This window comes from Nyctereutes procyonoides, unplaced genomic scaffold (assembly GCF_905146905.1).
Source record: "Nyctereutes procyonoides isolate TBG_1078 unplaced genomic scaffold, NYPRO_anot_genome, whole genome shotgun sequence".
Classification (NCBI taxonomy): domain Eukaryota; kingdom Metazoa; phylum Chordata; class Mammalia; order Carnivora; family Canidae; genus Nyctereutes; species Nyctereutes procyonoides.
Genome location: NW_026575118.1, coordinates 2,890,837 through 2,917,786, shown reverse-complemented (window position 1 = coordinate 2,917,786; position 26,950 = coordinate 2,890,837). Strand labels below are relative to the sequence as shown.

Genomic DNA, 26,950 nt, shown 5'->3' with positions numbered 1-26,950 from the left:
GGAAGAAACCACTAGTGTTCAGAGAATGAAATCAACTCCTGGCATATACATAGAGATATATGGAGCTTTTAGTTGAACCTCAGTGAAAACATGCTATAGAGAAGGGATTTTCTTTTAACCAACAATTATTTTTGAACCTTGACTTGAAAGGTATATTGGGATCACAGCCAGGAGCACTAGACATGTATGTAGCAAGAAAGAGTATATATAGCACCGGAAAGCTAATTCACACATGGCTTCATTTACAGACTATAGCTGGCATTTGATAGTATGCCCTTTTTTTTAAAAATTTATTTATTCATGACAGAGACATGAGAGAGAGAGAGACAGGCAGAGACACAGGCAGAGGGAGAAGCAGGCTCCATGCACCGGAAGCCCGACGTGGGATTCGATCCTGGGTCTCCAGGACCGCGCCCTGGGCCAAGGGCAGGCGCCAAACCGCTGCACCACCCAGGGACCCCTACCACACTAGTTCTAAAAATTTATTTCCTAGAACTGAATACAACCAAAAGGACAGATTTACCCAATGCCATCTTCCAAAATGAAATATTCAGCTTCGCTGCTCTGAGTGCCATTCGTCAACTCAGTGCCTCATCTAACATAGTATGTAATTTTCAGTGAGAATTCTTGCAATAATTTTTGTATCCATCCATTTAAGTGTCTAAAACATCTAACAGAATCATCCTGTACTTGCTGCTGTTCTCAAAAAACTATAGTTGCAAAGCAAGATTACTAGAATTAAAAAGAAAGAAAAGAAACAGTTAAATATGAAACTTTTGACTTTAGTGAGCTCGGTATCAGTATGGTGAAAGAATGCAGTAGTAATTACTTTTCCTGATGTTTAAATTATTTTTAGATTACTGCTTTAATATTATAGTTAACCCTATAATGTTATAGGATTTTTTTTTGTGATAAATGTGATAAATTCAGTACAGTACTGTAAATGTATTTTCTCATGATATATTCTTAACATTTTCTTCAGCTTACTGTGAATCAACATTTACTTTAGCGGTAAGGTTATTAGTACATAAGTTTCGGGGGGGGGTGTCAAAAAACTGTAGGTAAATTTTCGATATTTTTATTTTTTGAGAAAGAGAGTGAGAAGAGAGAGCACGTATACCTATACAAGTGGGAGGGGCAGTGGGAGAAGAAGATAATCTCAAGCAGGCTCCACACTCAGCATGGAGCTGACAGAGCTCCATTTCACTACCCTGAGATCATGACCTGAGCTGAAATCAAGAGTAGGACGCTTAACTGACTGAGCCACCCAGGCACCCTGCTGTAGGTGAATTTTTAACTGTGTAGGATCAGAGCCCTCAACCACTATGCTGTTCAAAGACCAACTTTTGGATTACTCTTTTGTCTTTATCTAAAATCCATGGTGTAGGGGCACCTGGATGGCTCGGTAGTTGAATATTTGCCTTTGGCTCAGGTCGTGATCCTGGTGTCCTGGGATCAAACCCCACATCAGGCTCCTTGCGGGGAGCCTGCTTCTCCCTCTGCCTATGTCTCTGCCTCTCTCTCTCTCTGTGTCTCCTGTGAATAAATAAACAAAATCTTTAAAAAAACAAAACAAAACAAAATCCATGACATACATGAACACCCATCATGTGGTCTACAAATTCTAAATGTGAGAAACACTACATTCTCTACTACTTTCCTAAGAAGCTATTATTTCTTCCTTCATGTTCCTTATGAATTATGGTAGGAAATACAGACAACCATGGAAATTGTTTGTCCTATTATTAACTGTCTCACATTAGAAAAGTGCTTCATTATCTGCATTTATGTTGCCTTATTTTTTTAAAAGAGGGTCTTATTTCAGTATCTATAGAACCTAGAAAACACACACCTAATAATTACTTCAAATTTCTCTTGAACTTTACTCCCCCTGAAAGTCATTCTTTCTGTCTGACCTTCCCAGAACCCAAACTGTTTTCATATATCTCTTGATTACAGCCATGGGTGATACTAAAAATGTTTAACAACTAGTATGGTATACACAGTCACCAGTTCATAATCACATGGTGATGGAACATGGTAACTAAGTATCAGCCTTAGTTACAGCTTCCTTTAAATAGTGTGCTCTAGGAGACAAACCATGAGAGACTCCTAACTCTGGGAAATGAACAAAGGGTTGTGGAAGGGGAAGTGGGAGGGGAGTGGGGGTAACAGGGTGACAGGTACGGAGGAGGGCACTTGATGGGATGAGCACTGGGTGTTACACTATAAGTTGGCAAATCGAACTTCAATAAAAACAAATGAAAAAAAGAAAGTGTGCTCTACTTTTTTCAATGCTAGTCCCATTCTAAAAGATCTTTGGTCATTCCTTGCCTGCCAAGTTGCAGAAAGAATAAAGCAGTCTTCATGAAGAACAACCACATAAATTAGATTCCAAAGATGAGATGAACACTATTAAGTATTTAACTTCCCTACTTTTATTCCTTAATAGAAGAATTAAGGAGAAGTATTAGAAAGAACACACATTGTTGTTTTCCTTCTCCTACATCAATGGTCTCTAGAGAATAAAAGCTCTTTTGGTCAGGTTTTTTATTATAGCTTTGTTATGTGATTTTATCTACAGAGTCAGATGTCCAAGTTTTAATCCACTCGATCAAAATAAAAACATTTAATACACAAATGGGTGGATTTGAGGATATATTAGGGATAATGTAAACTGTTAGCAAGACAAATAACATTTAGAGAGGAAATGACAGAAAAGGAATAGAGAAATTTACAAAGAAGCAAACAGATGGGTCACTTTAAAATAAACCTGAGATGACTGAATTATGTAAAATAACATCACATATATCTCTGTTGTTTTTAAGGATCTGCTTACCCAACTTTGGAAAAACTATTAAGTATTCAGCATTGCATTGAGGACATGCCACTCTGGCTGTACTGTTTCCTCTTTGTTTTTCATCTACCCAGCGCTGCAGACAAGCCTGGTGAACCCATTTTGTAGATCCTCTGCACCTGCATGGTCTCACCCATTCAGCTGTTCTATCATCTTCATCAGTGGCAAAACATACCCAGCAACTTCTGTAAATGAGAAGAGAAATAATGATGTTATCTTTAAGACCCCAGCCTCCTTTCCACTATAGCTCTCACTTAATGAGATAAGCCTCTTTTCTATTACAGAACTTCTACTTTACATTTAAATACCCAAGGAGAAAAACAATCAATACGTTTCCAATAGAGGAGTTTCTTCTTTTTCTTGTATTCTGCAGAATATTGTGTTTTCTGAATTTTGCTTTTATGTAATTTTTCCCCCTTTCTAATAATTCTTCACCTTCTTTTATGAATCAGAGCACAAAACAACAACCCTCAAGCTGCTTTTGAAAGACCTAATAATTCTTTGAGGAGTGGTAAGCACAGGAATATGTGAAAGTCAGTATTTTGCCCACTTCAATAACACTAACCTCTTCAATTTGGAAAACTGAAGTATTACACAAGTAATTTCACTATGGAATCATTCAATTTTCAACTAAGAAAAAAAACATTTCTTTTTCTGGTAAAGTATGATCATGAGAAGAGAGAAAGATTATTAAGTTTTAAAAAAGCACAAAGGGAAGAGATGAGGACATTAGCATAAATTGTTTTAGGATAGTAATATAGTAAATTTGGGCCTGCATGTTACCATTATAGATATGAATGGGTTTCCATTTTTGTGTGTGTGATTATACTTATTATATTTGAAATCTAGAAGTCTCAACTCTGAGATGTTTATGTTAAAAATTCTATTGAGATGGTTAATTTTAAAACGCTTCCTATTTTGCTTTTAAGAGTACTTCATGGAGGTACTTAGATGGCTCAAGTCAGTTAAATTTCACTCTTGATTTTGACTCAGTGGGAAGTCTGCTTGAGATTCTTTCCCTCTCCCTCCGCTCCACACCCTACTCAAATAAATACTTAAGAAAGAGAGAGAGAGAGAGAGAGAGAGAGAGACTCCAACAGACTCTCCTCTGAGCATGCAGCCTGACATGGGGCTCAATCCCACAACCTGAGATCAGACCTGAGCTAAAATCAAGAGTCAGACACTTAACCAACTGGACCACCCAGGCACCCTAAAAAAAAAAAAAAAAAAAAAAAAAAAGGTACCTCATGGACAACCCTCTTGACTTCCTTTCCAGGAGCTTTGTACTATCACTCAATAAACTTTGCTTTACTTTTTTTTTTTGTAAAAGATTTTATTTATTCATGAGACACATAGAGAGGTAGAGACAAAGGCAGAGGGAGAAGCATGCTCTCTGCAGGGAACTTGATGGACTCAACCCCCGGACCCTGAATCACGACCTGAGCCAAAGGCAGATGCTCAACCACTGAGGCACTCAGGTGCCCCTAAATTTTGCTTTACTATTTAAAAAAAAAAATGTACCTCATGAAGTCTAATTTGCTCTTGCGGAATTAGGTTGCAATTATGTTTTTCCCCAATTGACACAAGTTTTGACAGTAGGGCAAATATAACTTAACTCGAGACCATTCACTCCTCCCCCATTAAAGTTTATACAACTGGAAACTGCTAATTAAAGCTTGTTACCTACTGTTCACTTTTCATTTAATTAGATAGGTGGCTTCTGTCAGAACAACTAGCTTAACTAGGCTCAATGGGAAAGACTATATAATCAGGTACCATACATGTGTGAGATCTCCAGTCTTTGTAGAAGAACATACATTTTAATTGTGTGCTCCAATTAAAGCTTTCCAATTAGAATAGGGGGAAAAAAAACTAAACTGAATTCATGGCAACAACATCCAAAATTGTGATTTTACTCAGCTTTCAAATTCAATCAGGTTTTATATGGCCCAGGTAAAAATGGGAGGTAGGTAGTGTTTCTTTAGCACTCTGACCCACCTCAACCAAGCTTTCTGGGCCTTCATATTACCTCATGGTTATCCAAAAGTGCCTCTTCCTTTCCATCTTTTAAATTTTATTGTGGGAAAATATACATAAAACTTACTACTTTAACCATTTTTTAAGAGTATAATTCAGTAGCATGAAGTGTGTTCATATTACTGTGTAATCATCACTACCCATGGTTTGACTGAAGTGTAACTATATAATCTATGAAGTTTTGCACAAAACTTCAATTGACAAGTAGAGAGCAAACGGACTTGATTAACTGAGGTGTTAGTACTAATGCACTCCACAACTGAGGTAATTTGGTAAATTTGTATACCTCTGAGAAATGAGATATATAGTTTTGGTAACAACACATAGGCAGAACACCTAGAAACTTTCTAGGTTCTAAGTTTTTCATTTCAACAATGAGCATATGTAGCTAAGTACATGTAGACCGGCATAATTAGTGTTAAGGTGAACTGAATAAAGCCAATTTCAGTCATGAGGAAAAAAAAAAAAGTAAAAATATATCAGAACAACTTTAATATTAGTTTAAACCAAATGAAATTGTCTACATTTGTCTGTTTTTGACCTATATAAATGGCAATTTCATATTTCAATCTAATGCAAATACTTGTGTAGCTATAGTCCCCATAAATTCTGCTTAGTGTTAAGGTTATTTTTCCCAAAATTTTATTACCAAAAATTTTAAACTTTCAAAAAAAAAAAAACTGGAAAACTGTTCAGTGACTACACATATTCTCAATATCTAGATTCTATAATTCATTTTGCTTTATGTGCTTTACTATTCATTCATCAATACATTTTTTTAATTCATTTCAAAGTGGAAGCATCAGTATACCCCTAAACACTTTCATAGTTTTACTTTTCAGAAGGTACTCAACTGACATTTATAGCATTTTTTTCTAATTTCAAAACTATGGTAGATCAGGTAGTTGAACGAGGATTTATTTTCCATATGATTTATATGGAAACATACTAGGAATTAAGCCCAATAGGAAGCGCTAATACAAATAACCTTGCTTTCATTGTTTGCTTCATGGTTACAAATGAGCTAATGCTCATTACAGATTAAATGAAATTACCTTACAGAGGACATATTAAAAGAAACCTTACTGATACCAAAACTCTCAAATCCACCAACTTACCATATCCATTTTCTCTTTATTCCAATTGTTAACAGTTAATCTGATGATGGTCATTTGAGATCAAATACTAAACTTCTGGTAACACCAAATTACTTCATTTAAAAATTACGGTTTAGATACAGGTAAATATGTAAAGGAATTTTTTAACAATAGTACAGATGTTGCCAGCAACATTTACGGAGTATTCACTGGGTCCATGTTGTTGCACAAACAAAATAAATGGATGACTGTATCTGGGAAAATCCTTTAATTTAGTTAGGGCCACATTCAGTAGACAGAGAGATTAAAGGTTCCAGTGAAATTACCATAGGTATATCCATTTTAAGAAACTGAGGGATCAATTTGGAGATCAGAGAAAACTTCAGGGAGAAGTGACAGTAGAAATTAGCAGAGGCAGGGACAAGTGATTACAGAGATTCTCAAAGTTTTCTGGACCAGCAGCTTCAGCATCACTTGGTAACCTGCAAATTCTCTAGTTCCATCCCAGAGCTAGTGAATCGAAAACTCTGGAGGAGGAGGGCCTTGAATTCTGTGAGGGTGATCCTGAGGTAAAGTCTGAGAACTGCTAGTACGGAAAAATGGCAGCTGAGGGGCACCTAGGTGGCTTAGTTGATTAAGCATCGGATTCTTGGTTTGGGCTCAGGTAAGGATCTCAGGGTTGTGAGACTGAGCCCCATGTAGGGCTTCGTGCTCAGCACTGAGTCTGCTTGTCCCTCTCCCTCCTCTCTGCCCTACCCCTCACTGGCTCATAGGCACTATAAATAAAATCTTAAAAAAAAAAAAAAAGAAAAAAGAAAGAAAAATGGCAGGTAAAAAAAAAAAGCAAAGAGATTGGTGAAAGCAAACTGTTATGAAGGAGATATTTTTATTGGATTTGCTTAGGTTAGAAATAACTGCTTTTTTAATATAAGTGACAGTACAGAAAGTGTTAAGTTCTAAAGAATTTATTAATTGACTTACAACCTTATTAGTTATAGTTACCTAATATGTAAAGAACTATAATCTGTGATATAGGGGCCAGGCACATGGGAGATGAACTTAAGCTATAAAAACGGTCACATGAATGTTTTTAGGCAAACAGCTTATAAGACAGTTACTAGTCTTCTAAGCTGGAAAACAAGAGGGGAGGGAACAAAATACATATGTTTACAAATCCTTTCTTTTCTCTTCTTCTTAAAATTTCTGATAGACTGGCCAGGAAATATCAGCTGAGAAGGTCTTATCATTATGCTTTCCCTCTCTCCTTCCCCAAACCCTACTCCCATCTTGGTGCAGTCTATTTCCGCTATTTATTCCCTAATTCTTCACCTTCCTCCTTTTAGGGAGAAAAGAGGTGATGGGTTTACAATTTCTGAATATCTCAGAAAGGAGGACAGAGTACAAACTTATGGTTTAACAGCACGATTTCTCTTCTTTAGGAATAAACAGTATTCCATGTTTTCTATGGAAAACCACCCTCCCTTTAACCTCAGTCCTGTATGTGGTTTAGGCAGTTTAGTCTTCTCCCATCCCCAGCTGCAAGAAAAGTAATCCTTAGATTGATTTAAGGGAGTATCCCACTACCAAGTTATAGTGATTGAAGACTTGGCCCATGAAGCTGGTTTTATAAGATTGGATCTCAGAATTTTTGCTGGGAAAGCTGGTACATAGGCTTTCTCTTTTCTGCTGAGCTTGAAGGCAGAAAAGTGTGAAGCTAAATGAAGGTGTAAGGCTATATTACTGCCAGGAGAACCACCATGTGGGGCCTAAAGAACCCAGAAGAAGCTGAAAGATGGAAACTGATGGCTTTTAGACATGGATCAAGCTGTGCTTCGAGCTAAATATACTTTTGTACTTTCACTTACATAAACCTATAGTTGTTTTTTTCAGCTTAATCAGTTTGGGGCAGAATTCCAACCATGTGCAACACAAACAATCTTGATAGAATGTGAAAACCTCTACGAGACAACCCCAGATATGAGACAACCCCAGAACAATTATGATATAAACTCCAACAGCTTTTATAAGTACACACAGTATTTTTTGTCAACAGCTTTGTTTCCTACTGACCAGAACTTGAACAAAAAAATCTTAAACCTAATTCTCACTCTAAGTACTCTGAGTCTTGCAAGCTTTTCTATTTCTTACACTGGGAAAAATATGTTCTTGACTTTGCTATTGGATCAGGTTTTAAATAAAAACAGACAACAAAGATAAAACCCAACATTTTTAAATTAAAATTTTTTACTGATAATGCCATAATATTTGCATTTCAGGATCAATATGACAATCCTACTTTAGGGGCACCTGGGTGGCTCAGTGGTTGAGCATCTGGCCTTTGGCTCAGGTCACGATCCGGGGGTCCTGGGAGGCTTCTCCTTCTGCCTATGTCTCTGCCTCTCTCTCTGTGTCTCTCATGAATAAATAAATAAAATCTTTAAAAAAAATCTAATTCAAGTTAATAGAATTTTAAAGTTATAATTTTTAGGAAGCATTCTGAAGGTTATAAAAAGTGACAATAACTGGCTATTTTCCAAAAAGACAAAGCCAAAAACCTTTCAAAGTCCACACCGAAGAAGAGGTTATAATTTCTTAAAGAGAAACCCCAAGTTTCTCTGCTCTCTTTCAATCCTCCAATCTGTTCAATGTGATGCACAAACATCATTTAAGAACTTACTAGAAATGCAAATTCTCAGGCTCTACCCAAGACCATACAGAATCAGAAACTCTGGGAGTAGGACCTGACACTACATTTAAAAATTTTATTAAAAATTTTTTTAAAAATTATTTTTCTTTTTTTGTTGTGGTAAAATACATATAAAATTTACCATCTCAACCATTTTTAAGTATAAGTTAAGTGGTATTAAATACATAATGGTGAGGTGCCTGGGTGGCTCAGTAGGTTAAGCATCTGCCTTCAGTTCAGATCATAATCCCAGGGTACTGGGATCCAGCCCCACATCAGGCTCCCTGCTCAGCAGGGAGTCTGCTTCTTCCTCTCCCTTTGCCCTTCTCACTACTTGTGCTCTCTCTCCCTCTCTCTGTCAAATAAATAAATAAATAAATAAATAAATAAATAAATAAATAAATAAATAAATTCTTTAAAAAAATGCACGTTGTATAACCATCACAACCACCCACCTTGTAGCTCCTTTTCATCTTGTAAAACTCAAACTTTATACCTATTAAACAACTCCCCATTCTCTCCTCCCTTCAGCCCTGACAACCACCATTATAGTGTCTTTATGATTTTGACTATTCTAAGTACTTCATATAAATGGAATCATCCAGTATTTGTCTTGTGACTGGCTTATTTCACCTTGCATAGTGTCCTCAAGGGTTATCCATGTTGTAGCATACTGCAGAATACCCTTCCTTTTTAGGGCTGAATAATATTCTAGTGTATGTATATATTTAGCTAATGTGAATAATGCTGCTACGAACATGGGTATACAAATATTTTTTTGATACCCTGCTTTCAATTCTTTGAGGTATATACACCCAGAAGTGGCACTGCTGGATTATATATAGCAATTCTATTTTTAATTTTTTTGAGGAACTGCTGACATTGTATTATAACATACCTAAAGTTTAAGATTCTCTGCTCTAGCTATTCTTTCCTTTTTACTTCTTTATTTCCTTTGTATGTCTCTTCAACTCACTATTAAAATTTCATTTTACACTCAATGTAAGCATTTAAGATTATTTGGTTTTTAATTTAAACAGTAAGTAAAATGTTTAAATTTTTTTTTCTCCTAAGGAAAAGAGCTAGCTCAATTTGGGGAGAAAACTATGCAATTTCAGGATGTTCTAAGTGAGTAAAGAATCTGGGCTTTGGAGCCAGATTGCCAGAGTTCAAATCCCTGCTCACCATTTACTACAGGTGTAATGACACAATTTCTTGTATTACAAAGCACAGGTTCTTAATCTGTGGTTCATGAAAACTTACAGGGTTCTGGTAAATTTGGATGGGGAAAGAACTTATATATTTTTGCTAACCTCTATATAAAATTTAAGTTTCTTCCAATGATGAAGGTAAGCAAACCATAGTAATACTAGTATAGTGACCAGAAATTTTCATATTACTTTACAGCTAGATATGCATATCCCAAAATAACATTTAGCACATGGCTAATTTGAATTTAGCTCTCAGACCAACCAACAGAGCTTGTATTTTAAGCTGCGAAAGCTCATATTACCATGTCAGATTTTTAATATGTTGATTTGCTATAGTTCAACATAATTGGTTTCATTTCTGATTCTATATATTTTCATTCTTTCAAAACATTCTGAGCAGGAACCCACAGGCTTAACCAGTCAGCCAAAGGAGTTCTCTGCACAAAAAAGGTTTAATGTTAAGATCCTTATTGTTAAGGATTTAACAAGTGATGATGAAACTGCCTAAGAACTGCCTGGCAGAGGTGCCTGGGTGGCTCAGTCGGTTAAGCTTCTGACTCTGAATTTCAGCTCAGGTCATGATCTGAGGGTTGTGAGATCCAGCCCCTTGTCAGGGCTCCTTGCTGGGTATGGAGCATGCTTAAGTTCCTCTCTGTTCCTTTCTGCTCCCCTCCCCCGCAATTGTCTGGCATATATATAACCACCAAATGAACACTAGCAATAATGGCGCTGATAAAGATGAGACGGATGGTGTCAACTTTACATCTATGCCTAGATTTTATGGAAGCACTTTGTTACCTAAATTAACACATAGAGAGCAATTCTGCTTGGCACCCTTGTATTCACTGGAAAAAGTCCTGGATTCCTAATCATTCCTCCAAATTTTTCAACAGGCTACTACAATTGCTTAAGATACTCATTCAAATCCTATCAATTCATTTTCTTCCACTGTCTTTTCTAAATGCCTCCTGCTTGATGATATTCACACTGTTCACCTTCCCACCTGCCAAGTTCTGATACATCACTTTAAAAAGAAAAAGGAAATCTGGGAATTATCACAATTGGCTCAGGGGTTAAAGAACATATCACTATTATTAAAGTATGAAGAGAAAAGAACTAGAAGAATTTAAAGAATATTATTCATTCCTTAACATAAACGTATACTGCCTTAATGACATTGGTAGTATCACTAAATCTGTACGTATAACATGCCACTCTTTATAAAAGATTTTATTCCACATGATTTTAAAATTGTACCTTTTATCCAGTTATAGATCCTTAGGAGTAAACTTTATATAAACTGTTTAAAGAATACATGGCTAGTTTGCCTTAAAACAAAGATTCAAGATCTTTTAAATCAACTTGAGTACCTACTAAGAACATTTACTATTTGATGCCAGAAGGAATACACTAAGTGTCAAGAAAAGATGTTAGAGACCATAAGACAGAAATATGATGACAGAAAAACAGGATGAAAGGGCTGATATGGTTTCATGAAAAGGAGGGAACTACAAATGAGGATTCACACTGAACTGGGGAATGAAAAGGGTATTCCAAGTAAGAATAGCATAAATAAGGGATGCCTGGTTGGCTCAGTGGTTGAGCATCTGCCTTTGGCTCAGGGCATGATCCTGGGATCTGGGATTGAATCCGGCATTGGGCTCCCTGCAGGGAGCCTGCTTCTTCTATGCCTCTGCCTCTCTCCCTGTGTCTCATGAATAAATAAATAAATCTTAAAAAAAAAAAAAAGAACAGCATAAACAAGCTTAGAGACAGAAATGAGCATATGGTCATGGACAATGAGAAGACCAGCATGGTTGGAGCAGGTTTTTTTTTTTTTTTTAATTTATTTATTTATGAGAGACACAGAGAGAAAGAATGAGGAGAGGGAAGCAGAAGGAGAAGCAGGCTCCATGCAGGAAGCCTGACGTGGGACTCAATCCTGGGTATCCAGGATCACGCCCTGGGCTGAAGGCAGCACTAAACCACTGAGCCACCCAGGCTGCCCTGGAGCAGGTTTTAAGATAAAGCTATTATATAGATACCATATAGATATTTAAAACCAGTTGGGAGAGGATGGAAGACAAAGATATCCTCATTTCAGGGCTCATTTGTGACTCATCCACTGTTTATAAGATTATTTTTTAAAAGTTGGCGGGGGGGGGGGGGGGGGGAGGAAACTTTAATTATCAATAAAATAACTTCTCAATAGCACATAAATTTACTAAGCAAGATAGGTATGGCTATCTAATTAAAACAACTGGCAGTAAAGTCTATCTTTCCAGACCCAAATTGCAGGTGTTTATCTTGGATTATTAGAAGGATGTGGGAAATCATGGGCTCCTGCCTTAGAGATCACTTTGATTAAAACTGGTGCTGCAGAATAGAAGAATTCCAGGAGATGGGAGAGAGAACACTGTTTCAGGCTTTAAACTGCTGCTGTTGTGTTATATAAGGTGCCTCAACAATGTGTTTGCAGGACTGTTTTAAGTAAAGAGAACAAGCACTCCTTAATTCAGAACATGCTTTAGAGAGCTATACTCTGGTTAATTCAAGAAAGGCCTCATTTAACAATGGAAAGAACTACACTGCTTGCTTTGTCTCAGGATTAAAAGTGTCACACCCCATGTACTCTGGAACAGAAACTATACTATCAAGAAGACTAAAAATCCCTTTATATGTCTGTTCACCCAAGTAGAATGTAAGTTAAAGTATCTGGATTCATCACAAAGATACAACCACAATTACGACACATTACCAAAGGGTAAAACTGAAGGGAAATACACCACAATGAAAACAATAAAGCATATATATATATTCAAGCCATACATATACTTTGTCTCTCATCTTCATAAATTCTGCAATTATTTCCATCTTAAATAAATAAGGAAACAAAAGCCCAAAAAAGTTAAGTAATTTGCCCAAAGCCTCATAGAGAGGCACAGAGGCAACCTAGGCCTTAACTCCAAAACACTGGCTTTTTTCACTGCACCACACTGCCATATATATACAGTGAATTCTGAGAAAATTTTCCATTTCTTATTTCATAGGAAATTATAGCCAGTTTAAGAAATTGTTTCATTTTTGCTAGGGTACTTTTAAGCAGCCATAAGGAGTTTTACCAGAGATCTAATAAATTCCTTCCAGTCTATTTCTCTGTGCCATATAAATATTATCAACTTAAAAACTTTGGCATGTAAAGAGTTAGGAGCTGTGTATGTATCTAAGGTATGTAAAGAATTGCTACATAAGTCTGGAGAAGAGGGAGGAAATATTTCTGGCTAAAGTGTCCAGAAAAGCTTTATAAATGAGGCAGAACCTAAACTGGGTCTTAAAGAATGGGGAGAACTTTGAAAGGCAAGATGCTAAAAAAAATTTTGTGTTCAGAGGACAGTAAGCAAATCAGTTTGGGCTGGGCAATAACATGTATGTACTCATTCGTAAAGAGAATTAATAAAATACAGAAGGTTTTGAGCAAAGTAGATAATTCTTTAAGTGGTGCTTTTGCAAGATTATTCTAAGCACTTGATATGTCATAAAAAATGAAAAGAGACACAGATTCAACAGTGTATTTCAAGGCTCTGTAGGTAAAAGCAATAGGGAATAGTTTCTGTTCTCAGTGAACTTCCAGGTGAATGTGCATGATGGTGGTGGTAACAGATGTGTGGAAGGCTCTGAGACACGGGATTTACTGTGATAAACCCATAAAGGTTCTATGGAAACACAGGAAGGGAGAAACTCACTCTGTCTAAAGGAGCTATGTAATACTTCAAGGTGATATTTGAGCTGAATTCTTAAGATGATTAAGAGCCAGGTGTTAAAAGAGAGGAAGTCATCTAAAACAAAAATAAGGAAATGGGATATGCTTAAAAATAAGCATAGAATATTAGGGTGCCCAGGGTGGTTAAGTGTCTGATTCTTGGTATCAGCTCAGCTCACGATCTCAGGGTACTGGGATCAAGCTCCACAGGGTGCTCAGTGGGGAAGCTGTTCGAGGATTCTCTCTCCTCCCTCTCCTCTCCCAGTGCATGCATGCATGTGTATATATATAAATAAATATATAAAATATACAAAAATAATATATATGTGTGTATAAATAAATACAAACATACATACATAAATAAAATCTTTAAAAAGAAAGCACAGGATATACCCACAGGCAATGTAGTGGAATACAGAAGAGTACAATTAAGGTAGATTGAGACTGAATCACATTAATAGACCTAAAGCCCTTTCACTATGGTCTTGAAAATTTACATTTTATCCTACAGGTGATTTACAGACTGCAGCATTTGAGGCACAGAAATGAGGTTATTATAATTATGCCTTGGTCAATTCTGGTACCATTCTATAAGTCAAACTGGAAGAAGAAAAAGTAGAACCAGAGAAGGAAGAATCTCTATTTGATGAGTGAATTTGGAGGGAAACAAACAAACAAAAACAAAACAAACAAACAAAAAAAACAAAAGAAAGATTTAGGTTTCATGGTTGGTGGACTAGACAGATGGATTAATCAAGATCCAAAAATTAGGAAGAAAAGTAAAAGCCAGGGAAATATCAGGTGTTTAGTTTTAGATATGTTAAGACGCTAGTAATACATGTGGAAATGTCTATAGGCCAGCTAGGAAAGAGACACTAAAGTATGGGTAAGTGGTCAGAAATAAAGACACACATCTGGGAGTCATTCAAATAGGTGAAAGTGAAATAGTAAGTGGGTACCGTACTTATGTAATTGAAGGGAGTAAAGGTAAGGTAATGCATGAAGGAGGAAAAAGCAAATGATAGAGAAATAGTATGGAATAATAGAATATAATTTCAGGAAGTTATGGGGTGGTAGTTATCAGTTTCATCTTCATTACATATATGTCAAGGATATGAGGGCCAAGCAAAAAAGGCACTAAGTTTATTAATTAAGAAATTTACTGGTGACTTTTACAGGGCACTTGGGTGGCTCAGTTGAGCTTTCAACTCCTGATTTCAACTCAGGTCATGATCCCACTCAGATTGTGAGATGGAGTCCTGCATCAGGCTCCCTGCTCAGGGTGGAGCTTGCTTGACATTCTTTCTCTAACTCTCCCTTTTACCCCCAACTCCCCCCATCCCCCGCTCTCACTCTAAAATAAAATCTTAAAAAAAAAAAAAAAAGAAATTATTGGTGACCTTTAGTATACTTTAAGTAGAGCTAAGGACAAGAGAAAGAGGAATGAAAGTCAAATTATAAGGAGAGCTAAGAAAGAGAAAATGACCTAAATATCATAAATGGGAATAGATTAAGTAAAAAAAGAACAATGTCAATCCAATGAATATTATATATATTCTCTTTAATTGCTGAGCATCACAGAACTCAGAATGTATCTATGTATGTATTTATTTTTAAAGATTTTTATTTATTTATTCATGAGAGACACAGGCAAAGGGAGAAGGCAGCTCTCTGCGGGGAGCCATATGCAACTCTGCTGAGCCACCCAGGTGTTCCTCAAAGTAGTATTTAAAACAACAAATTGTAGATTGATATATTTAAATTTTAGAAACAAAAACAAAACCATGACTCATATATGGTATATATAAAAACATTAAACAAAGGAGACTGGAAGAATATAAACTCATTTACGATAGTAGAATGGGGATGGAGAGAAGATATGCAACGGAGGAAGAGTGGTCAAGGGGGATTTCTGTTATGTTTTCACTTTTAACATACAGATAGATGCAACTATAACTAATTGCTATGGTTTTTAATTCTAGGTATTGGTCTGTAATTGTCAAAATAGGATAGTGATGTGAATGAGGAAAAGATGCCAACTGAGAAAGAAAGTGAGAAATTGCTTTAATGGAAACTAAGAGATGATTATATAAATCCAAAGATAATATGGTACGTTCCTATCAGAATACATCCTCCAAAGGGATGTACACCTGTGATTGATAACACTTTCACAGAGTGAGGATTCTAATTCACTTTGCCACTGCAGGAGAGGGGCAGGAAAGAGATTATTCTCTTCACTTTCCCTTCCATATGACTGTTTTGGGACACTGGCTAAGTGCCTTGCCTACTCACCAGGTACAAGTAAGTGATGCAAGACAACCTCAACAAAATCCTGAGTGTTTACTGTGAGATGGGAGTAGACGTAAGTCAAGTTTCCAGAAGCAACACTCAGCAGGCCCAGGCTTCAAAATGTTAGGTCCGTTCCTGCAGTTTATTACAATATTCTTTGTACTCTCAATACATTTGATCCCAATTTTGAGAAACACAAGAGAAATCAAGAAAATAGATGGTGAAAGAATAATGATACTAAGCATCTGAGTTTATAAGTGCTTATAATTTCAGAGCAGTGTCACAAATGATACTAGAAAACTACCCTTTTCTCACTATTCTAAAAAATTGTTTACCCACAAAATTTTTAAAAGTTTGAATAATAAATTTATACAGGACAGTTGCTTACTGTTACCAAAACGAAAGGCAATCTAAATATATATCTCTTTTTTTTTCGCCTACAAATACTGCAATAAAATTTATCAAGATAAACTAACAATCGCTAAACGAAATTTATTCACAAAGGACAGAGCAATTCGACTTCAGTTATTAATAAGTTGTAATTAATTTAAGAATCCTGAAAGACTAAGTAGTATAAACTGAATGCACAATCCATGTTACTATTAAACACAATTTTCATTTTATTTGACAGTTAATCAAACACAAACCTCACTATAATTTAAACTCCATACGAGCATTTTTGGTTGTGTTCACTACATAAATCAAGGGCCTAGAATGGTACTGGGTATATGCAGGCACTCAATATTTACTATATAAGTTCAATAAATACAAATACTTAATAATTCACCATCAAATACCTAACTTTTAACTTAGAAGCAACAGAACAATTTGTGTTAAACATATTCCTTAATCTTCTCAAGATAAAACCTACATTGGAGAATTAAACATATGGCCAGGTTTCTGAGCTAAATTCTGTCCCTCAAAAACTGCCACCTGAAAACCAAGCCAGGGAGAAGCCAAATTCATGGCAAGAATTATGAACCCTAATCGGCTGACACATTTTAATCTGTTACGTTTGTCAATATTCCTCAAATGAATCAATCAAATATCTTTGTATTCAATTTGTATGCAGGGCCAGCCCAGATTAAGATGATAGTAAATACAAAAGAGATGGGAGGAATTGCCACACATAGGAGAATCTTAAGCATCTTCCTTATGCCTAAATAATGAATAACATTTTATCGTTTTATATAAGTGTTTACATGTGTTCTCATAGGATACAGTCCTGTGAGGCAGGACATTCTCATTTTATAAATAATGATGGACAGCCTCAGAATTTAAGTCCAAAATCACATTTTGCCACTTACTAGCAGCAAAATGAAAATTTCACAATTACAGTCTCTAAGGCCCAAACTTTTCTCACGAATCCATACTCTTATCATGAAATAATCCCTTAGGGTTTAGGGCAGTATTTTTCAATCACATCAGAAACATCTAGAAAGCTTTTGAAAATACAGATGCTCAGGCCTCATCCTTCTAGAAATCTGTGATCTGACATGTCTTGGGCAGAGCCAGGCATCCATCCATATTTTTTAAATTTATTTATTTATTTATTTATTTATTTGAGAGAGAGAGAGCATGAACGCTTACGAGAGCTGGTGCCAGGAGGGCACCTGGGGGAGGGGAGGCACAAGGAGAGGGGGAGAGAATACCAAGCAGACTCCCAGCTGAGTTAGGGAACCCCGGGGTGGTGGGAGGTGATCCATCACAAGCCTGAGATCATGACCTGAGCCAAAATCAAGAGTCAGCCACTTTACTAAGTTACCCAGGAGCTGCCTATCTCCCCCTCTCCTCCCAAATCCATATTTTAAAATGCTCTCCAGATGATTCTGATGTGAAGCCAGGTTGCAAACTACTGACTGGGATAATAGTCTTTGAATGCCATCTTATGAATCTACCTTGAGGTTATGTCAAAAAGGTACAAAAGATAAGGGTAAGCCAATATTAGAGTCATAGGCTTCAGTAAATGCGGTCAGAATTTCCAAGTTTCTGTTAACAAGTTGTAAATGCCTCACAAGTACTCCCTGGCTTTTACTTTTATGGAAATCTCCAAAGAATATATGAAAGCCAGGTCATCTTTTGGACACAAAAACTCTTCTAAAAGTCACCTGTGTTAGAGTGAAAGTGGCAGACACTCAAAGGGGAAGAACAAATCGAATTACAACATATCCTGCACCAGAATAGGGTGTCATTTGATTGTAACTGGCAGTGGATGACGAGGTTTCCTCTGGGCATTAAGTAGTTCTATGTAATTTGCCAGTATGTTAAATTATAATGAAGGGAAAACCTGGTAACTTGTCAGATCCCCAGATGACTGGGGAAAATGAGAAAAAAAAATCATGCATTTGTTCATCAAACAAATACTTACTGATGATACACCGAGTACCAGGCTCTGTTCTAGGATTTAAGATAAATGAGATAGTTTCTGCCTTCTAGGAGTTTATAAATTACTTACATTAAAAACGGGGTGGTCAATACAACCTGACCTAAATGCTGACTTCAAAAGAGGGCTGGCATAAGAACTTGATCATCCCAACTGAATACAGTAACATGATTTTTATCAATTTTGATGTCTCAAAATTCTGGGCTTCAAAGGAAATGTCTGTCACTCTGGGAAGAGATGTACATTGGGTGATTTGTGTTCTGGGTGTGGCTGATCCAAAGAGCGATTAACTGGGTATAATGTCAGTTAAGGGAGGCCTTTCATTTAATGTCTTACAGTTGAATCTTCTTTACTCAGTACAAAGAACTGTACCACCTGCTTAATAGGGTCCAAGTGGTCTGTTGACAATTGTAAGCAACCATAAACATTATGCATTAGCCTGTAGCACTAGCTACGCCAGGAATTTAAGACCTGGGCAGGGAAAAATGTAGATTTAGTCTTCCAAAAACTCAGGGTAGGAACCACGCACCAGAATCTGAACAGCAGAGGGCGGTGCAATCGGCCTCACAAAAAAGAGTTTCACAGACTGGAGCCCCCCCAGAAATGGGCCATTGACCCCAGTATAATATAAAACTTTCTCGGTGAACTCAACGAATCATAAAATATGCTAACTGTTCAGTGTTGGACTCATGTAGCTGTTTTCCATAAGCTCTACTCTAGTCTGACCATTAAAGCTCCCTTGCGGGTACTCTTGACCTTACAGTTTTGGGGTGGGGATGGGGGAAAGGAGAAATGAAATCAGACTCTCAGGCCTCCCAAAAGAATGCTCGCCCTTGGTTTTTGGAAAGAGTCTTAAAATTGTAGGAGATCACTCCCTTGAAAGATAGTCTAGTTGTTCTTGCCAGTGACATCGCTAACAAACACGTTACAACATAGTTTGGGGGGGAGGGGAGGAGTGCAAGAAACAGAAAAAGAAACTAATTCCGTGGATTAACCCAAACCCCTCTCACTTCCAAAGGGCGTTCCAGCAAAACCAGACGCCAGTCCCTAAGTTTCTCTTTAAGTCTACGCACCCGAGCCACCTGCTCTGTCCTTCCCCAGCACGGACTCTAAACTTTCTGCCCCTCACAGCCCCCCGGCCGTGGAACTCCTCCCGGCACTCCAGGCTCCGCTTACGGAGAGCCTCGAGGCCGAACACCGGCAGGACGAGACCCAGAGCGAGGGTCCGCGGCTCGCGTTCTCCCCCACGGCTGCCCGTACCTGTCCAGCATCTGCTGTAGGGCTTGGTCCGGCATCTTCCGCGGAGCCGGCGCACTCGGCCCTCCGCAGTGGACCTGGTCGGGGCCAGGCCCAGGGACAATAGCACTGAGAGGCGGCGGAGTAGGCCTCAGCCCGGCGGCAGCCGCGAACCCGCCGCCCAGCCTCCTGGGGTGGCTCCGCGAGCCCGGAGGCGGCGGTGCGCGTCCAGCGGGCGTCCGGAGGAGGCGGTGGAGAGCGAGGAGGAGGAGCCTGGGGCGGGGAGGCGGCGATCGCGGCCCGGGTTCCTGCCCGTCGGCCCGGGGTTCCGGTCCATGGACCGCGGGCGCCGAGTTGCTGCCGGCGGAGGAGCTACCTCTGTGAGGTAAGAGTCACCGCCTCCGTGCGCGCCGGGGTCACGACGCAAGGCGGCCCAGAGCAGCCTGGGAGATGTAGTCCTCGGACCGTCCCCGCTAGAGGCTGCACAGCCCGCCCCGACCACCGCCGCCGCGCCCGCCGCCGCGCCCGCCGCCGCCCGGCCGGCGCCCTCCCGTTTCCTTCCTCCAGGGGGAAAAATGTCCTTCGGGCCGCTTTCCAGGAAGCAGCAGGATGTGCCGCTCCACTGTCAGTAGCAACAAGGTCAGCCCTTCCTGCCTGTTTCTTTTCTCAGCTCTTGCCCTCAGGTGGGACCGAGCCAGGTGAGCGGAGGGGGCTGAAGGGCCATTTCTCGTCAGGGTCCCCGGCCCCAGTCGCGGCGTCGGGGCGGGCCGTGGCGGGGATGAGGGTGGCAGTAGAGCCTTCAGAAGCCCTCCGCGCAGGGGCCAGTCTCTGCCGCGTCTGAGCTCGTTTGGGGGAGTTACACAACCCGTGCAAGGGCTCGGGTGCACCGGTGCGGGAGGTTATTCCTGAGGGGACCTGGGGGCTGCCTTGACCAGATTGTTCCCACCGGAGCTTCTCTGTGTGTTTTGGGGGAGTGGCGGGGGAGAAAAGATTATTCTCTCCCTCTCTAGAAGCCTTCTAAAATGTGCCTGGTCTTTTAAGGGCTCGCCGACAAGTCTCCAAATGGAACATGTTCGTGAATAAACAGCTCTTGCTTACTCAGCTGTGGGTTGTCAGGGGTGTTTGTTTCTCTCTTTGCTGCTGGTCACTGTTAACCATTTCCAGTCGCTTTGACACCTCCAAGCAGGTGGATGTGTGTGGAGGAGGGGGGCGGAGGGGAATCAAAGGGGGAAAAAAAATCATCAATCATTAGTTGGGTTATTCTTTGACGCTCTAGGCGCAGCTTTGGCGGGAGGAAAGAGCTGTTGGCTAAAACGAATGCGTCTTTTGGACGACCTGTGGCGTTCTCCAGTGCTGTGATTGGTAGGACGTCTGGTAGTTTTCCCTCGATTATGCCTCATTTTTGCTGCAAGATGTTTGATTTTTCTTTAAAATTAAAATGTGCCTTTATGCCTTTTTTAAGGTGGAATTTTACAACCAGCTTTTAATTCTGTTTAAAGTTTGCTTCCTGAATATATTTGAACTAGAGTGTACGTTGCCAGAAAAAAAAAAAAAAAGAAAGAAAGAAAACATGTGAACAGAAGTTTATTTGGCCTCCAATTTCTGAAAGATGCTGTTATGAAAGGCTTTGGGAATTTACATGACTAATTATAATTAAAGATTCACCTTTTTCATGAGAAAATGAAATGTAAAACAGGCCCCCTGGAGGGAAATAAGAATTTAGTTTACTCAGGGTATCTGATAGTTTATTTTTTTATCTGATAGTTTAAATTCCTATATATTACTCCTCCTACTGGGTAAGACTTCCCTTTATTTATCTGTTAAGCAGTTGTGTGCCACAAGAAGATGGATATATATATATATACATCGTAATATAAAAAATAGAATTTGATCATAGCATATTGATTAAATAGGCTAGTGCAAGCTCCATCTAGTTTTGATTTACACTGAAAGCAGTTTTCACCTCATTTTATAATTTCTATTTGAATCCGAAATTGGAAAGTAAAATGATACACTTCAGTTGATAGAGTGCTGTGTGCAAATTAACCTTAATTTTTTAAAAAAAGATTTTATATTAGGATTTTTATGAAAAGTATTTCCTGGATGTGTCAAAAATCCTTTGGAATAGCAAAAAATGTATAATGTATATGTTATTCATCTTACGAGTGATTAGCACCTGACCTAGTAATTCCACTTCTTATTTACCCGAGAGAAATAAAAGCATATGTCTAGACAAAACTTACATACAAATGTTCATAGCAGCATTATTCCGAATAGCCAAAAAGGTGGATACAACCTTGGGCACCTGGGTGGCTCAGTCGGTTAAGCATCTGCCTTCAGCTCAGGTCACTATCCCAGGGTCATGGAATTGAGCCCCACAGCCCAACAACAGGGGGCTCCCCACTCCAGGGAGCCTGCTTCTCCCTCTCCTCTCCATCTCCCTCTCCTTCTGCCTGCTGCTTCCCCTGCTTGCATGTGCATGTAAGCTCTCTCTCTGTAAAATAAATCTTTTAAGATAATCTCTAAATATTCATAAACTAATGAAAGGATAAATCAGATGTGGTACATCTAGACAAAAGAATATTATTAGGTGATAACAGGGAATAAAGTTCTGATACATGCAACAAGATGGATAAGTCTTGAAAACATGCTAAGTGAGAGGAGCCAGTCACAAAGCCACGTATTTATTGTATGATTCCGTTTATATTAAATGTTAAGAAAAAGATTCATAGAGACAGAAAGTAGATTAGTGATTGCCTAGGGCTGAAGGGGTAAGAGAGTAAAGGGGAGAGAGATTGCTAATGAGTACAAGGTTTCTTTTTGGGGTAAAGAAAATGTTCCAGAATTAGAGTGGTAATAGTTACACAATATGCATTATATCTCAATTTAAAAAATAATGTAAAATAAAATTAGATTCTAGTGATGGTGGCACAACTCTTTATTCTAAAAAAAATTGAATTTTACACTTAGTATGAGTGAACTTTATGGTATGTAAATCATATCTTGATAAAGCTGTTAAAAAAGTAATTAGCGGGGATCCCTGGGTGGCGCAGTGGTTTGGCGCCTGCCTTTGGCCCAGGGCGCGATCCTGGATACCCGGGATCAAATCCCACGTCAGGCTCCCGGTGCATGGAGCCTGCTTCTCCCTCTGCCTATGTCTCTGCCTCTCTCTCTCTGTGTGACTATCATAAATAAATAAAAATTAAAAAAAAATAAAGACTTTAAAAAAGTAATTAGCTCCATATGAAATGTTCATAAGGACATCTAAATAGAAACAGATAAATAGATAACTCATAATTCTTTATTATCAAACTTTAATTTTTTAATTAGTATGGGCAAGAATCATGATTGATAAAACTCACGAAATAAATTAATTCCTTGTATTTGAAATGAGTGACACTTATGGCCTAAATTTTAATATTGTCTGTCAACTTTGTTGTCCTCAGCTCTTGCAGTTAAAAATAAGACTCAGGGTGTGTGGGTGGGCCAGTCAGTTAAGTGTCTGCCTCTTGGCTTAGGCTCAGGGCATTGAGATCAAGTCTCATATTAGACTCTATGGTCAGTGTGGAGTCGGCTTGGGACTCTAGCTTGCTCTCCCCGCCCCGTGTGTGTGCTGTCTTTCAAATCAATCAATCTTAAAAAAAAAAAACCTAAATAATTGTAATTATAATGTACTTTGATTTTGAAGGAAAAAAATCTTAATTACTTAAATCTTAGTCTCACCAAAGAGAGAAAAAAGTTGAAATGTGCTGCATTTTACATAGGGTTAAAGTTTGTGGTAAATGGTATTCAGCCAAGAGCGTTATGGAATACATTAAAAATTTTGTAATGGATTTGGAAATGCCTGAGTACAGAACCACTCTAAATACATCAGGAAATTTAAAATAGTATCTTACTTAAATGTTATTCCATCACACTTGTTTTGAACGGTCTGCCAAAAGGGACCCTGGAGGTATTCCTTGGAGAAATAGTGTAAAACAAACCGGTGTCCTCCAAAGAGAATTATCATTTGCTAAATTTGGTGATAAGCTGCAGGCTGAGTCCACACAGCAGGCCACAGAAAGTTCTTCTGCCTGTACTTTAGTAGCATATTAAAGTACTCTTTAAGAACATACAAACTGGGGATCCCTGGGTGACTCAGCGGTTTGGTGCCTGCCTTTGGCTTGGGGCGCGATCCTGGAGTCCCGGGATTGAGTTCCGCGTGGGGCTCCCGGCATGGAGCCTACTTCTCCCTCTGCCTGTGTCTCTGCCTCTCTCTCTCTCTATCATAAATAAATAAGTCTTTAAAAAAAAAACAACAACATACAAACTCCCTAACAATGATTATGTGTAAAAAAAAAGCGGGGGGGGGCACCTGGGTAGCTCAGTTGGTTAGGCATCCAACTCTTGATTTCAGCTCACTTGATTTCAGCTCAGGTCGAGATCTCTGAGTTGTGAGATGGAGCCCCACATCAGGCTCAGTGGGGAGTCTGCTTAAGGATTCTCTCTCTCCCTCTCTCCCCTCCCTCTCCCTGCTCATGGGCTCATGCACGCTTGTGCCCTCTGTCTCTCTAAAAGACAAATCATTAAAAAAATAAAACAATAATAGTATTTCATTTGAATAGTATTTCATTGTGAAATACTAGTAATGAAGCATATGAATGAGCAAATGAATGGCTTGGAAATGCAAAGGGATTTAGAAGTTTAGAGGTATTTGTTAGGGGCTGGTGTATTAAAAAGAACTTTGTGAAACTAAGGAGATTTAGGTTCTACCTTGTAGCACTAGGAGGAATTTTAAGTGAATAGGTGAATTGTAAGTGTATATAGGTGAGGAGGTGGAGAAAGACCTTGGGTCTGAATGAAAAGATGTAGAGAGAAGAGTTAACCTCTATTATTGTAACTGTAGGTCTCTGTTGAGTAAGAGTGAAAATTACATTTGATTGGTTAAGTAGGCAATAGTTTAAAAGGCCTTGAATCTATTAGTTCTTTCAACAAATATTTATTGAACATGTAGTATTTATGTGACAGGCACTAAGCTAGGCACTGGGAATACAGTAATGAGCAAAACCAAGCATATTACCCAGCTTTGTATAGTTTATAGTGAGAGAGATTATCACATAAATACTTTTTAATTTGCAAATGTGTTATAGTGTTATGAGGGATTATAACTAGGGATTTGACCTGACAGGGAGGTCAAGAAAGTTTCTCAGGAGGTATCCATTATGCTGAAGCCTAAATAAGAGCAAGAGTTAACTAGACAAGGGGAAGAGGGATGAGCATTCCAGACCAAAGAACAGCATGTGCAAATATCCTATGAAGGAAAGCCCTGTGATAAATAGGGGAGACTGAAACAAAAAGGGAATTTGGGGAAAGATGAGACCAAAAAATGTCAATCAGGTGACAATGAAGAACTTTGTAGGCCAATTTAAGGAGTTTTGCTCTTATCCTAGAATCCTGCTGAGAGTAGTTTAGATATAGGAAATCAACTCTATTCTCTAGGAAATGAGAAGTTAACTTGTGGTTCCTAAACCTGGTGTGAGTCAGAGACTTGACCTGGAAATTCTAAGGCATGTGCCTTGTTGTTGTGCCCAATTAGCTGTTTTTTTTTTTTTTTAATAAAACAAGTTCCCTAAGTGATTATTAGAACAGTAGTATCTCTGCAGAAATACTGCAGCGATCAAGAGCCTAGGTTTGAGTCTTAGTATTGTCACTCAGAAGCAGCAACTTTGGGACAGGTTACTGAATCTGTTTAGGCCAAATTTCCTCATCTCCAGGAAAACTATAGATTTTACCTCATTGGATTACTGGGAGGATTAAATGAGAAAATTCATTTAAATTGTTCAGTACAGTGCTGAGCACATGGTTAAGAGTTCTATTAATGTTAACTTTTAATTATTACTAAAAGTTCTTGAATAAAGGTGAGAGTGGTTTAGGGGGATTAAATTTGAAGTGGTATGCAGGATGGATTAGAAATAAAGACAAGTTAGATATCAGTAACTTGGCCATGGTCTATAACTGTTTTCAAAAGTTTGCTTTAACACAGCTATTAGTTCTTGAACATCTTTATATAGACTAAGTAGTTCTTTAGAAGATAATGTCCCCATCTCTTAAAGGACTTTTATGGGGAGAGTTTGGCCCCCAGAGTACATTTTACTGGCTTGGATCTGTAGGATTACTTTGAATTGACTTTTTCCTAATTCTGGACAGAGGCTTCATTGGCCTGATAGAGGACAGTCTAAGACCTGTCTATCTTTATTTGCTCCTTAGAGATTAAAATCCTAACAGTTTATATCTACTCTAATGCAATAATATTTATAAAGGGTAAGTAATGTTACATAATATCATCACCTACTAACTTGCCTTCTCTTCCTACTCATAAATATGGTGGAAGACCTATTACTTTTCACTATCCTTGCTTAAATTCCCCTCTCTGCATTATGTGTCCCTGGGATATGTAATAGTATGTCAAAAGTAGGCAAAAATCACAAGATAATATGTCACATATTCCCTTTTGTATCTTGTTCCCGGGGTATCAGTTTATTATGCATAAGGAATTATTTTCTTTTTCAAACAAATATGAATGTCATAGAGTCATATTTCAAACAAATATGAATGTCATAGTTCTCAAAATGTGGTCTAGTAGACCCCTAAGGCTCCCTGAGAACCTTTCTGGGAGTATGTGAGGTTAAGATTATTTTCATAATAATAGTTAAATATTATTTGCCCTTTTCACTGCATTGGCATTTACATTGATGCATAAATAATGATGGATGAAACTACTTGTACCTTAGCACCATTAAAGGCATTGGCACTAAACTGTACTAATGTTATATACTTTTCACCACCATGCACATGCAGTAAAAGCAAAACAGAAGTTCACTTAAGGATGCTGAATGGGTTGTGTGGGTAGCTCAGTTGGTTAAGCATCCAACTCTTGATTTTGGCTCAGGTCGTGGTCTCAGGATTGTGAGATCAAGCTCCAGGTTGGGCTCCACACTGGGCATGGAGCCTGCTTAAGATTCTCTCTCTCTGCCTCTCCCCACTCCCTTGTACACACTTGTAATTCTCTCTTTCTCTCAAAAAAATTATTTTTTTAAAGATTTTATTTATTTATTCATGAGAGAGACAGAGAGAAAAAGAGAGAGAGAGAGAGAGAGAGAGAGAGAGAGAGGCAGAGAGAGAGAGGCAGAGAGAGGCAGAGACACAGGCAGAGGGAGAAGTGTCTCCATGCAGGGAGCCCGACATGGGACTCCATCCTGGGTCTTCAGGATCAGGCCCTGGGCTGAAGGCAGCGCTAAACCACTGAGCCACCTGGGCTGCCCCTCAAAAAAATTATTCTTGAGTAAGCAGTAAAAAATATTTATTTTATTAAATCTTGACCCTTACATATGCACATTTTTAATATTCTCTGTGGT

At 38.5% G+C, this 26,950-nt stretch overlaps 2 protein-coding genes across 6 annotated transcripts in view; one reads left to right on the top strand and one right to left on the bottom strand.

Annotated features, from left to right (window-relative positions):
• MARCHF5 (membrane associated ring-CH-type finger 5) overlaps nucleotides 1-19,704 on the bottom strand; it is a 49,938-nt gene extending 30,234 nt beyond the window's left edge. Inside the window, exons 1-2 of the mRNA XM_055334405.1 lie at nucleotides 19,581-19,704; nucleotides 2,840-3,042 (exon numbers count right to left, since the gene is read on the bottom strand). Coding sequence (XP_055190380.1) covers nucleotides 2,840-3,042; nucleotides 19,581-19,615 — 238 coding nt within the window. The 5' untranslated portion in view covers nucleotides 19,616-19,704. The remainder of the gene's footprint in view (nucleotides 1-2,839; nucleotides 3,043-19,580) is intronic.
• A 234-nt stretch (nucleotides 19,705-19,938) lies between these two features.
• The window catches only part of CPEB3 (cytoplasmic polyadenylation element binding protein 3), a 199,305-nt gene continuing 192,293 nt past the window's right edge, over nucleotides 19,939-26,950 (top strand). Inside the window, exons 1-2 of one of the 5 annotated variants that reach the window (XM_055334401.1) lie at nucleotides 19,939-20,195; nucleotides 20,833-20,918. Coding sequence is in view for 2 of the 5 variants with exons in the window: in XM_055334397.1 (XP_055190372.1) it covers nucleotides 20,166-20,254; nucleotides 20,833-20,918 (175 nt within the window). In the remaining 3 variants the exon portion in view is untranslated. Of the gene's footprint in view, nucleotides 20,255-20,832; nucleotides 20,919-26,950 lie in introns of all 5 variants that reach the window. The other 4 variants (XM_055334397.1, XM_055334398.1, XM_055334400.1 and 1 more) reach the window with 4 other exon arrangements.